Here is a 13,340-nt window from a genome sequence, read left to right on the forward strand (position 1 = left end):
AATAAATTAAAATATTTAAAAGTTATGACAAAATTTTGAACTTTAACGATGATAGAAATTTTTAATTATCTATCAACGATTAGTTAAGAATTACGTGAGAGAATGGAAAAGTAATGAGAATGCATTCGTAAATAAAGAGGATAAAGAGGATATCTTTTCTTTTGGTACCTTTCTCCTTCTCTATCTTCTCTATCTTCTCTAAGATTCCATTCTTTCTTCCATTTCTTTTATAACATAACATATAGCATAAAGTTAAGTTGGGTGTCAAAGCAAAAGAGAAATTTGCAAACCCAACTCATATTATGCTCTTTTGACAATTCTTTTAAAAAACAAATTACTATATAATATGGGTTGTTTTTTTTTATTTGAAAAAGTAGTCTTTGATATAAAGTGAAGGTTATAATCTTGTATTTGAAATGCCTACTTATGGCATTTATTTCTTTAAGGAGGAAAAAGGTGTAATTTAGTTATTCACAACAATAAGTTATCCAAAATTATGTTTTTACTAATAAAAATAAACAACTCTCTTTTGTATTACTTTTAAACAACTTTCTATGCTTCCTATACTTGATTGCTACTTATTACCATTTATTTTTAAAGTAATGCAACTTTTCATATATATATTACTCAAAAAAAATTAAAAATATTTACAAAATACAGTATAATAGCCTAATCTATTTGTGATAAACGAAAGTGATCGATATAGACTACTATATGTGTCTATTGTTAGATACAAGTAATAATCTATCGTGAACTATTTTCATGATAGACATAAATAATAGTCTATTTTGGTTTATTGCAAACTATCTTGATATTTTACTATATTTAAAAGTAGTCGAATAAAGAAAAATAACATTTTCAAATATAGTAAAATGAACAAAAATATTTTAGAGGTATAAAAAGGACCATGTAACATTTAGATTCAAAATATTTGATATATATAGCAAAATATGCTCTTTTTTTTTTCTTATATTTTTGTAAATATTTTCAACTGTTTTTCTATTTACAATAATTCAAAAAATAATGGCAAGAAATGGGCATTTTAAAAAGTTAGAAAGTAAATTAAAATATTTAATAAATTTTTTTAATTTTATCAATTATAGCCCACTTCTATTACTCTTTATCGGTGTCACCAATACAAGAATATCACTAGCTATTAAATATTTGTTATTTATAAAATCTAAATTTTACTATAGTTCGTAAATATTTTTTAAAATTCGCTATTTTTAGGGAGAAAAGAAAGTTACATTTTGTAATTTAGGTGTTAGCATAAGAAATAAACAAATGGATTGAAAAACAAAAAAAAACTTTGGACTCCTTCTTTGACCGGTCTCCGATTTACAGCCATGGCATGAACCAAATTCACAAACGCTTCCTTCCTCTTCTTCCATAACCAACTGTTTTGATCATACCCAAATCAATTCTCCAACACTCTTTCCCTCTTTGATCTCTCTTTTTCTCCTACCAAACTTGCTGATCAATGGCGAAAAGAGAGACGAAAGAGAAGTGGGTATGATCATGGATGGAGTCATAGAATCCATGCCTCAATATGCCAAGGAACTGGTTGCCGGTGGCCTCGCCGGTGGAATTGCCAAGACCGTCGTCGCTCCACTTGAGCGTGTCAAGATTTTATTCCAGGTGATTTTTCTTCGTTTTTGTTTGCTTGATCGTGTTTTTTTTTCTTTCTTAATCTCGTCTTGTAAGTGATTCAATTGTGACTTTTTTTGGGAATCGAGCTCAATTCTCTAGTGTTTCGAAATTAGTTGCATAATGGGTGTCTCTTGAGGTATTTGGCTTTGGAGTTCATGAATGTATGTTTTCTTTTACTTATTCTTTGTTCTCTCTTGGAAATTAGAATGAGATTCTACAAGAATGAGAGATGTTGTGGTGCATGTTTTTTTTTGGAATTTAACTTTTAATTTACCAGGAATAATGGGTTTCTTATAGATCAGTAAAAGATGCAACTCCCATTAATTTTTTTTCAGTTCTGATTTTGGAAAAAGCAAGATGCTTTGGAGTCCATAACTTCATTGCATTTTACTTAATACATGGGAATAGAATTCCCCACTGGCTATTATGAATCCTTTTTGTTTGTTTTGTTCTTGAATGACAAAGAAACTTCAATCTTAGGTAATAAAGTAAAAGATGCTCAAAATGAGGGGAGCTCAAGTCTAGGACCAATGAGATTACATGGAGACTCTTTTAAATTGGCTGAAGTGAAAAATAATGGCTTAAACTCTACCTTATTAGTGGAATATCTGGAGGAAATTTTTATTAGCAATTTTCTCTTCTTTAACATCTATAAAGGTTTCTGTACCTAAAGAACCATCAGTGACATAAAATGGAAAATACAGAGTTGATTGATAAAATCTTGCTCTAAGGAAATATTTGAGGTATCTATCTATTAGATAAATCCAACGTTTCTCCTAAAGAATTATTGTCAAGTGATATGAAAGGAAAAAATGATTTGGATCTCAAGGCTATATAATTCACACAGCTCACATATTTAGAGGTTGAGAAATCAAGAAAAGGAAGAGAGAAATCCTCTAGCATACCTTTAGTGTTGTCTTCCAAATGAAGTACTTGACTTTCTTTAGATTCTTCGGATTCTAAAGAAGCTTGGCCTTTCCTTGAGAAATGGATTTTGATCTACCTACCAAAGTGTTATTCATCGATTTACTGGAGGACCCCTAGGGTCTGGATGCCAAAGCTTTGATTCTAAACTCAGGGCTTTCAAGGGAATTCCCCAAGGATTCTAAAATGAAAGAGAGCACCATTCTCTTTTTTTCTTCGAGAAACAAACCACTTTTCATTGAAGATATGGAAAGGTACGATTAACTAAAAGAGGATAAACGCCCTGTGAGATTAGGAAAAAAAATGCTTTAGTTGGCAGTAATTTTGAAAGAGTATTTCCAAAAGTTACCGGAGCAAACTGAGTATAACTAAATAGTGCGGATTAGTTTTTCAAGATCTGCCTCTTATTCTATCTAAAGATCGACCCAACATAAAAAGAAAATGAGGAAGTAGGTTTCTGTTGTATATGTTTTGAGAAGCCTAAAAGTGGATCTTTATTTTTCATTGATAATGTAGAAAAATCTGCTGATCAAGAACAGTTATAGAGCAAAAGTTTACATTTAGTCTCAAAACCCTTCTTTTAAAGAACAAAGCCAATATTATCCTTCTCCACACCATCATACGCCTTCTCAAAGTCAATTGACGAATCGGTCCCCGTGCTTTTGTAACTTCTCGCAGTTATGGTTGCATTGGCAATGAGAATGAAGGGCATTAACTATATGTCTATCCCACAACTAAAGTCTTTGATTTTCTCCACAACTAAAGTCTTTGATTTTCTCCACAGCTAAAATCTTTGATTTTCTTGTTCATTCTCAGTTAATATTGGTATATCAGTTTTGCTCATCTCATTTTCATAATAAATATAGGATTAACCATCTAGTATACACTGTTCATATTTAATGCAGTTCTTTCTTTTTCAATTTGTTTAAGCAAAGTTTCCCCCCAGATTTTTCAAGCATGAATTTCCCTTTCCAAAGCATGTACTGTGGAATTAACCAGCTGTTAAGCACTTTTTATCATTTTCGTTTTTGGATGTAGATGTTTTTGTTATATTTTAAATAAGGTTAAGATTTGATCTTCGATATATGATTCTGAAGTCCACCCATTTTTTCTTTTTCACGGTGAAGTATTTTCCTAGAAGTTAACATCTGTACTTATTTTTCAACTTGTTAGACCAGAAGAGCAGAGTATCAAAGCATAGGACTACTTGGATCTATCAAGAAGATTTCTAAGACTGAAGGTTTTCTGGGTTTCTACAGGTGGGTACATAAAGTGCTATAATTTTTTTTGAGCTGAGGCCCCACCCCTCCCCCAACAAATGACATATTAGTGGATTTGATCACAGAGGCAACGGTGCTAGTGTCGCTCGGATTGTTCCTTATGCAGCGCTGCATTACATGGCTTATGAACAATATCGAAGATGGATTATCCTTTCTTTTCCAAATTTTAATAGAGGCCCCGTACTTGATCTTTTGGCAGGATCATTTGCTGGAGGAACTGCCGTGATTTTTACCTATCCTCTGGACTTGGTTCGGACTAAGTTAGCATTCCAGGTGAAGACTAAAAACATAAGCGTCCCTTCCCAAAACAAAAACGTATACAAAATTGTAAACTTCATTATAACTAGATTCATGAAAGCTATCTTTAGATGCGATAGTCTTGCTCCCGCCAGAATTGAATATGAAAAGAGTAGTATCATTGAACTTTGCCGTGAATAAATATATGGATTTCTCCTTACACACTACCTTCCTGTGTGAACATTCCAATCTAATTAGATCTGATACTGATAGTGCAGGTTGTTGCTCCGTCAAAGTCAAGTATTCATGGGCTAGTAGTCCCGAGCATGTATATAGAGGGATTTCTGATTGTTTCTCAAAAACTTTTAAGGAGGCTGGACTTAGAGGTCTCTACCGTGGTGTTGGTATGCATTTCCAATTTGCTTATATAACTTTTGGCAATCTACTTTTCTGGGACTTACTTTTCACTTTGCGAGTTTTCCAATTAATACTCAACTTTCGTTGCCAGCCCCATCACTTTACGGGATTTTTCCATATGCTGGTTTGAAGTTCTACTTCTATGAAGAGATGAAGCGGCATGTGCCGGAGGAACAAAAGAAAAATATTATGGTCAAGCTGGTATGTGGATCGGTTGCGGGTCTGTTAGGCCAGACCTTTACATATCCTCTTGATGTGGTTAGGAGACAAATGCAGGTAATAAGTTGCACCAAAATACATGGAAGAAATATATTAAAATGTTTGAATTCTGAACTAATATGGAGCTATGTGTGAAATTCGCCCAAACAGGTTCAACGTCTACTAGCATCCAACAATACAGAGATGATGGGAACATTTGAAACCCTTTCTTTGATAGCTAGAAAACAAGGTTTTAAACAGCTGTTTTCAGGTCTAAGCATCAACTACTTGAAGGTGAGAAATCAATTCCTTTACTTAATCTCCTTCCACATTTGTAGTTTAGTGTCTAAGCTAAGTTGTGTATGTTTCAGGTTGTTCCATCAGTAGCAATTGGGTTTACTGTATATGATGTAATGAAAACATACTTAAGAGTTCCATCCCGAGATGAAGCTGTGGTAGAAGTGGTAACAAATAAAAGAAACATCCAATCGTCCTCTCTTAATACATAACAAGTATTCTTTTCCCATTCAAAACATGCCATATTCTAGTATCAGAATTCATTATGTTAGCCTTGTTATTATTTGTATATGCATTCTTTCAGCCTGTTTAGACATTAGAGCTCATGCTAGTTACAAGGCAAAAACATTTGTTATTCTTAGGTCTCCAAAAAGTCCAAGGTAACTGTCAAACAAGTAGAATTAGCACAAGGAAGGGTGTACATTTAGCTGGGATGTCTTGTGTAAACAATTGATGGTTTGAAGGTAACTAATAAAATATGAGTTGATTCTTCATATATTCTACATTGTGTACGACCTTACGTGAACAGGTAATGTGCTATAGGTTGCAACTGTCTTCTTGAGTTCCAAGAATGATTTTCATATATTATATATTAAGTGGAAATGGTTGACTCCTTTCAAGGGAGTTTACATAAGAAACAATAATTTCTCTGCTTAGAAATTGATTTGTTCATTTTACTTTTCACTATGGTCTCACCCAATTCAATAGAAAACTGAATCGTTGAAGGGAACATACATCTAAGCAGGAAGCTTGAGTTGCATATGGAACATAATGGACTAAGTTATGCTTCACTAACAGTTAGTTTCACAGTTCGACATTGCCAGCAATTGAGATGAGAGTATAATGCAAACTTCCCTTTGAGTTTATTTTACTTTCTATCCTTATGGTGTAGTCTAATTCAAATTATGCAAGGCAAACAAACACCAAAATGAGTACCAGGGAGGAACGCAATAATATAATTAATAAATTGTTAATGGTCTAAAGATACAAGCTCTTGTTGGAAAAAAGAAAGTAGACTCAAATTTTGTAAGGAGACTTATCTCTTCTGTGTTCATCAAGGCAACAAGCAACTATAAGTTCAAGATACAATGATAAATTAGAATAAGTACATATCATACAACAAAAACATGTACCCTAAGTTACACAAGTTTGACCTGTTTGCTGAAGTTGTTCACCATGTAGCCAGCGGAGTCCTGGTAACAGATGGTTTTATTCTGAATTGTGACGCTATGAATTTCCTCTTGATGAATAAGGAAGGAGAATTGCCAAGTTGGTTTACGGATATTATCACAAACTTTTAGCTGGATTAAAAATTTAGCTGACGGAACCGTATCGGACACATCCGGTTTGTTGCTTGTGGCTAACGTTGAAATCAACTTATTAGTTCTCATTCCTTTATGTTCCCACACACCTAACTCGTCCTTTCACTGGCTGCCTAGTGCAGTTGAGTCCATTGCCTAAATCAACACCACACATTCTTTCGAGACCTGAGCTAGAAAGTTCTGAAGAAGTGCCTTGTGCTATCACAGTTGACTCAGGTTTTGATATGGGTGAAGTTTGCTGGTACTTGGAAGTGACTAAAGTCGATCTACAAATTCGTTGCCCTTTGTGTTCTTCACACCGTTTCCTTCCTTGAACTGGGGGTCTTCTACATGGAGAGCCATCATACAGAACAACTCCACAAATTGGAAGAGAACTCCCCTTATTGGGAAATGAATTCGAAACTGAGCATTCTTCTGTGCTATTGGGAATCTCAGATTTACTACAAGAGAAGTCTTTTTCACCATATATGGTTGTTCCTACATTCACGGGCTTTTGTAAAATAAATCTGCTAGATGAGTTCTTTAGTAATCCATTAATCTTCATCCCTTTATGTTCAGCACACCTTTTTCTTCCTTCAACTGGGGCTTCCTACAAACCTCACCGTTATGACCTATGACCACTCCGCAGCTATTGCTATCTGCCCAATTAACATCATTAGTGTTGTCAACAAGTCTAGGCCGAGATCTGCTGAAACTGAGAATGCGAGAAAAGAAATTGTTCCTCTCCTCAGCATCTTCAGCTGGTTTGTTCACCATTGGAATTGACTTGCTTGTTTTAATTTTGATGCCCATTTTCTTCTGTGTAAAAGGCAGAAGCTTTCTGGAAATAAAGGTAGATTTTGTAGTTTGTGAAGCGATGTTCTCAAGTTTTTTTAGTACATCGTCATGGCGCCGTGCACCATTACCACTTGTATTCCATGCATAGTCAAATGTTTTAAGCAGTTGAGTTTCAGTCATCTGAGCATTCTTCTTGTTTTTCATCTGTCAAAGCAACAAGAAAAATGAGAAACATGGAATGGTAAAAACAACAAAATGCAGAAAGAGATACAATCATAATTGACCTTGAGAGGAGATGATGAAATCTTTAATATTAACATAACAATTCATGTACACCTTTTTTTTTTTGCCTGTCCTGAGACCAAAACTACGAGACATCAAAGACTTTCCTTATTAAGATTACTCGCAGCCTCTAGGCATGCATTTCTCAGACTTAGAGACCATAATCCTTAACCAATAGGACTGCCCCATGAGGGATTAACAATTCATGCATTTGCAAGAACTGTTTTCGCATCCCTTAAATATATAAAGTACAGCTTTCATCTCAAAAAACTCAAATGATACGGCAAACAACCAACATTTATATGCCAATAAAAAATTGCTATCATGAGACAAACCAATCCAGTAGATTAGCTACTTCCCCAAGGCACTACAAGAACCAAATGAAATTATTTGATTAAAGTATATATAAAAACAAAACATACTTACAGGAGCCCATCTATACACAATGGAGTACCCTCTTGAGAACATTTCTTGAAATAAACTGGGTCCCTTTTCAAGAGGAAAAACCTTACAGTCAACAACACAGAAATAGGCATTGCCCAAATGAGAACCCGAGCGACCATAGTGCTGTAATCGTGTTCTCACGTTGTCAGCTTCGCCAAGGTAGACAACAACTATCCAGTCTGCGTCTAGTTTAGCTATCTCACGACCTAAACCGGAGCTAGATACAGTAATGCCAAGCTCATACAATCCAGGACCTGAAACTTTAGGAAGATTGTGAATTCTGTACCTTTCTGCACCTTCCTTCCCCAATGAATAGTCTTCCCAATCAGAAGAGGCAACAAGAATCTGAGGCATCACAACAAGCAACGCATTGAGGAATATGGAAAAGAGTAAACAGCCCCAAGAAATCCCATCAACATGTTCCTTAAGTTTGGTTATGATGCCTACACGAGGCACTGCTTTGGCGTTTTTTTTTTTTTTTTGAATAAGAAACAATTTCATTGATATATGAAATATCAAGAGAGTATAGCAGTAAAAATCCATAAAGAGATGTATTAAGAACCAGAGGGACAACCGCGGATTAAATAGTTACAACAAAAAACAAGGTGGAAGGAGAAGACAAAAAAGAGAGAAACAGAAAGATGCAAGCTAGATTGAGGATGTGAGAAGCCCTCAAATATCTTGTGAAACAAAAGAGCAAATCCAAACAAAAACCAACAATCCAAGGAACATCAATCCGAGGCTCCCCAAAGAGGCACCACTTCGGTTACTACTAATAACAAGCAAGTCACTCGTTGTCCCAACGAATCTTCGCATATCTCCATGGTGACTTTAGTTTCACTCAGAACGACTTATGATCATCTATTTATCTAGCGCGGATGTGAAACTTTGCTTGGGTATCACTAGTGAAAACACAAATGGAAAGCAAGAGTCTTGGATGGTCAAACGAAAACACCAACCGAAGCTGATACATAATTATTACCCTAAAAGAAAGCGGTAGCTTCAAATTTAAGCTCATTTCTGTAACCAAGAAGGGAACCCACCAAAATTTGAAGATAGAAACAAATAGAGAAAAAGATCAAACCTCCCATTTGGAGAAATCGGAGTCGTGTTTGGTGCGTTTACAGTCTTCCCTCTTCAGCCTGATGGGAGAAAGCTCGGCGACCATAGTGAGCGGCAGTTAAGAAAGAGAGAAGAATTGCTCCGATTTGAAGCGAAGGCTGGATCTGAGGTTGTTGTACATGATTAAAAACTTGGACCAAAGGTGGAAACGGATTTGAATTGGAAAGATCCGTTGTTGCCATTTATTTATTGATAATTGTTATTGGACGGGCGTTGGTCGGAGATGGAGAAAATGCGCCGGAATTTATGAAATTGGATTGGTTAATTGTCAGAGAGAAAGATTAACTCCTAATTTTCAATTCTTTTCAACTGCCAACTTCTTATTTCAATAACAAATTTTGTAAATATATTTTTGTTTATTTTATTACATTCAAACACAATCATAATTTTTTTAAAAAAGATAGGAAAATCTATTAAATTATTTTAAGCTTTTAAAGTTTTTCGTTAGGTTTTATGAAAAAATATTTTTAAAAATAGCAAATTTTACAAAATATTTACAACTTATAGTAAAATTTTAAAATTCTCTCACTGCTATATGATATGCTAATGTGAAGTCTACATATAGTTTATAATACAAAATTTTGTCATTTTTTAAAAATAGTAAAATAAATTAAAATATTTACAAGCTATAGTAAAAGTTTGGATTCTATCAATAATAGTCTTTTATGATTATAGCATATCACTTATTATCGGTGATAGAATTTGCTACAGATTGTAAATAATGGATAAAATTTGTTGTTTTTAAAAATTTTCCTTTTATAAATAATTATATATTTTTTCTATTTACGTGAATTTCTCATTAAAATACTTAAACTTTATCAAATTCCCAATTCAATTTTTATGTTATATCAAACATTTATTTAGTAGGAGTATAAATTTACAACATGAGAGTACTCTATATACAAACAAAAAAAACCTATATTTAATTAATAAATTAGTATATTATATATATATTTGAAACTATATTATGCAAAATTCATTCAATTTAAATATAGCAATTTTTTTTCTATTCATAACAACATAGGTATAGATAAATGTTTGCAAAAGTATAATTTGAAGGAGAATATATATATATATATATAATTTTCTTCTTTTGATGCATTCTCATTAGGCTAATAGAAATAATAAATAAATAAAAAGGTAGGGAGGTTAATATTCCTTTCCTACCAAAAAAAAAGGGTGGAATATTGTTATTTATTTATTCTTGGTAATAATTTATGGAATAAAAATGTTGAAATGGGAAGTGTGTTTAGTACAAAATAGAATCTTTGTTGTGAGGTTGAAATGATAAATATGAAGAAAAAAAAGGGGCATCTTTCTTTCACCACTCCTATATACACTATAGTTTCAATTATGTAAATATATTACATCACTTTTTTTTTGAGTAATATATATTGGTAAATAAAAACTTAATTATTAGCTCTATTTGTTAATAATATTTTAACAAGTTTATTTAAATCCCTTATGATTACATTTGTTATTTTATTTTATTTTATTTTATTTTCAATTATAATACTAAAATACATGTAATGAAAATTAAGATAATTTATTATTTATTTTACAAATAATAATAGGGATAAGGAGACTCGAACCACATATGGTAATAAATAATATTTACACGACATCTTATCGATGTCTAGAAAATAAATATCAATGTTTTTAGAGTTTGTGTTTAGATTATTTTTAAATTGAATAATATTTAGTAGGTCGTTGAACTTTTAATTTTGTATTTAGTAAGTTTCAAAACTTAGAGTGTGAATTCCTTAATTGGATGTTTAGTTTTGTGTTAAGTTATCTCATGAGACTACTCAAAGGGTAAGTTGACCTACTACTTCACAGTAACACTTTGCAATAATGACTCTTGTAGGAAGGACCACAAATAATGTATGATTTCTTGTCGTTACACGAGTCATCAAGAAATCTGAATCTACTCATGATGTGTTTCAAGATAAATTGAGATACTACTTCGATGAAGAATCTTTTTGTCTCTGCCTAAGGACAATTTACTAGAAATGAGCGTATAACTCAACCAACATAATGTTTGTACTACTAACCTCAAATTTAGAGATTTAATCTGTCCACTCTACATGGGGTAAAAAAGAATAGCATTTCATCTCAGTTTTAGATTAACTTCTTTGAATCGAAATTAGATACTCAAGTTTCATCCTCACTAAAACAAGCTAGAAAAATAAAATTACCTGAAAATTAACCTGCGAGAATAAGTTATGGGAAAGAAATTGTCACAATGATTAGTAAAGGACAATTAAAAAGTGTATATTTATCGATTGACCTAAAAGCGTTATCAATGTTAATTGAAGAGAAAAATATCAGTTGAGAATGTCCCACAATTACCGAGACCCATAACTCATAGCAAATCCACATTGGAGAGAAAATCACTGATCTTACATTCGCAGTTTAAAAGTTGTTTAAAAGTTGAAAAGAGAGTATCCCAAATCCACAAATTCCATTAACACATAACATTGTTTCTTCTCTGCAAATTGTTTTGTGTTAATCTTAGAAAGTAACCAACGTTAACAATTTACAACTAGAGTTCGTGTCAAAATTAGAGGATGAACCGAATTAACAAATATGAACTAACCTTTGATTTCCTCTTTTTCTTTTCTTTTGTACAATTAATTATTGAATGGGAAGCTGATTCCTCTAACCAAAGAAAAGAAAAGAAAAAGGCTTCAAAGTTTCTTTATTATTGTCCCATTTATGATGTTTTGTCCCTTTGCTTCCTGTCTTTTCCCTAAACCTTGTCTTTTTCAAAGCAAATCATTTTTTCCCCAAACCCTTTTTTTTATTAATCTAAATCATGAACTCAAAAAATATATTTATTTATATCTACAGTCAACTTAGCTTTTCTTTATAAAAAAAAATGCTTACATATCTTATTAAAATACAAGTTTATTAGCAAGAGAGAAAAATTATGAAAAATATTTATAAGATATAGTAAAATTTGATACTATAGATTAAAGGGATCACTTTATTGAATCATGTAGGAAATTTGACCCTTTATTTGTTGAGGTTTAGGTAGGAGATGGTTGATGGTGATGATGATGATTTTCTTAGGTTAAGTTTTATGTTTTTGGGTAGGTAGTTTTATTCTTTATCTATCAAAATGTTTGCTTCCCTTTTTTTTTTTAATCTAAAATCTTAGATCATAAGTTTTCTTATTGTAAATTGGTGCATTTTTTATGAATATTGTTTCAATTTAGAATTAGAAAATTTTCAGTAAGTTAATTTAAGCTTGTCTTGTAATAATTATTTTGTTTTTTTAAATTAAGATTAAAAATAAAATAATTGTGAAGAAAATGTGAGAAAACAAGCCATTTTTTAAATGGTTAAAAATAGGCTTAGAACTAGAATGATATAACAAACTCAAAAATCAACCATCCTTGATATAAGATGATACAAGAGAAGCAAGTTTTGGAAAAACAACAACTTTCATTGTTTGACGACGTTGAGGAGTGAATTGATCAAGATATGAGATAATATAAGATTTGATGTTAGCAAAAACTTATATTCCATTCCAGTGAGATAATATCAAATCCTCTTGAAATACAATCTTTTATCTTTGTTGTCATGGGAAGATGTAAAAGATGGGTGCATTTTTCTAGACCAAAATTTTGCATCAAGAGATGTTATGATATTAAAATTTATATTCATTTATATCAAAATTCAAAATGACGTGAAGCCAAGTAGTTTAAGAATGATGTATTCAAATTTTAATTAATTTGGTTTTCACGATATGACTTAAGTTTTTGGGTTGGATGATTGATAAAAGAAAGGGAAAAAAAGAGAGACAATAATACCAAAAACTTTGTGAGCTTTTGGATTTCTTAGAATGAAAGCAACGTCTTTTGACTCATTTCATTGAGATCAAAAGCCATTTGGAACTTAGCTGTTGGATTCATGAATAAGTTTTGATTACGTATTCATTTAATTAAGCCAATCTCTCCATTTCTTAGTGTCGTTTTGTTTGTTCCAACTCCAAACATTTGGCAATTTTGTTCTGTAATTGTGTCTTAATCTTGTAGACTGTAGAGAGAATATGCTTCTTACAATGCCAAACCAAAAGGCATTGAAAAACAGTGCGTTCAACCAAATGGGTCGAAAATTAGCTCAATTTTACTTGCTAAAGTTTGTGGGGCAGCGTGAATTTCACATGTAAAAAAGGAGGGTTCGCTCGCTCGCACTCACTCTACTTTCTTCTTTAATCTTCCTTTTTCTTCCTCATTTCACAAGGTGAGGCAAAAGCACCTCGGTTTCCGAGACATTTCCATCGCTGATTTCACTGCTCATTGCTGCAATATTGTGATTACAGTGTACCCTTTTGTTTCTTTTTTCCTGTATTCAGTGTCGGTTTCTTTTTGGGGTTTTCATT

At 32.5% G+C, this 13,340-nt stretch overlaps 2 protein-coding genes across 3 annotated transcripts; one reads left to right on the forward strand and one right to left on the reverse strand.

Moving 5' to 3' along the window:
• Positions 1-872: 872 nt before the first annotated feature.
• Positions 873-5,501, forward strand: LOC116406197 (mitochondrial carrier protein CoAc2-like). The gene is made up of 8 exons (XM_031889887.1): positions 873-893; positions 1,345-1,638; positions 3,748-3,833; positions 3,920-4,169; positions 4,417-4,495; positions 4,600-4,784; positions 4,878-5,000; positions 5,078-5,501. The coding sequence occupies exons 1-8, from the start codon at positions 873-875 to the stop codon at positions 5,213-5,215; spliced, it is 1,176 nt and encodes a 391-aa protein (XP_031745747.1). The 3' UTR covers positions 5,216-5,501.
• A 1,217-nt stretch (positions 5,502-6,718) lies between these two features.
• LOC116406198 (protein EFFECTOR OF TRANSCRIPTION 2-like) lies at positions 6,719-9,266 on the reverse strand. Of its 2 annotated transcripts, XM_031889889.1 has the most exons (3): positions 8,913-9,266; positions 7,811-8,173; positions 6,719-7,306 (listed from the first exon to the last, which is right to left on the reverse strand). In XM_031889889.1, the coding sequence occupies exons 1-3, from the start codon at positions 8,994-8,996 to the stop codon at positions 6,866-6,868; spliced, it is 888 nt and encodes a 295-aa protein (XP_031745749.1). In that variant the 5' UTR covers positions 8,997-9,266; the 3' UTR covers positions 6,719-6,865. The 2 variants fall into 2 exon arrangements, with proteins under 2 accessions (XP_031745749.1, XP_031745748.1); XM_031889888.1 differs by lacking the exon at positions 8,913-9,266 and having other exon boundaries at positions 7,811-8,894.
• Positions 9,267-13,340: the final 4,074 nt, after the last annotated feature.

This window comes from Cucumis sativus, unplaced genomic scaffold, assembly GCF_000004075.3.
Source record: "Cucumis sativus cultivar 9930 unplaced genomic scaffold, Cucumber_9930_V3 scaffold72, whole genome shotgun sequence".
In the NCBI taxonomy this organism is placed as follows: Eukaryota; Viridiplantae; Streptophyta; class Magnoliopsida; order Cucurbitales; family Cucurbitaceae; genus Cucumis; species Cucumis sativus.

What these genes read in the sequence shown, in the direction of transcription:
- LOC116406197 (XM_031889887.1), top strand. Translation starts at nt 873, where the DNA reads ATGAACAAAAATATTTTAGAG. An exon ending in TGAACAAAAATATTTTAGAG is followed by an intron (nt 894 to 1,344) that starts GTATAAAAAGGA and finishes TCCGATTTACAG; the next exon opens with CCATGGCATGAACCAAATTC. An exon ending in TAAGCATCAACTACTTGAAG is followed by an intron (nt 5,001 to 5,077) that starts GTGAGAAATCAA and finishes TGTATGTTTCAG; the next exon opens with GTTGTTCCATCAGTAGCAAT.
- LOC116406198 (XM_031889888.1), bottom strand. Translation starts at nt 8,371, where the DNA reads ATGGATTTTTACTGCTATACTCTCTTGATATTTCATATATCAATGAAA. An exon ending in TTGTGTATAGATGGGCTCCT is followed by an intron (nt 7,307 to 7,810) that starts GTAAGTATGTTT and finishes TTGCTTTGACAG; the next exon opens with ATGAAAAACAAGAAGAATGC.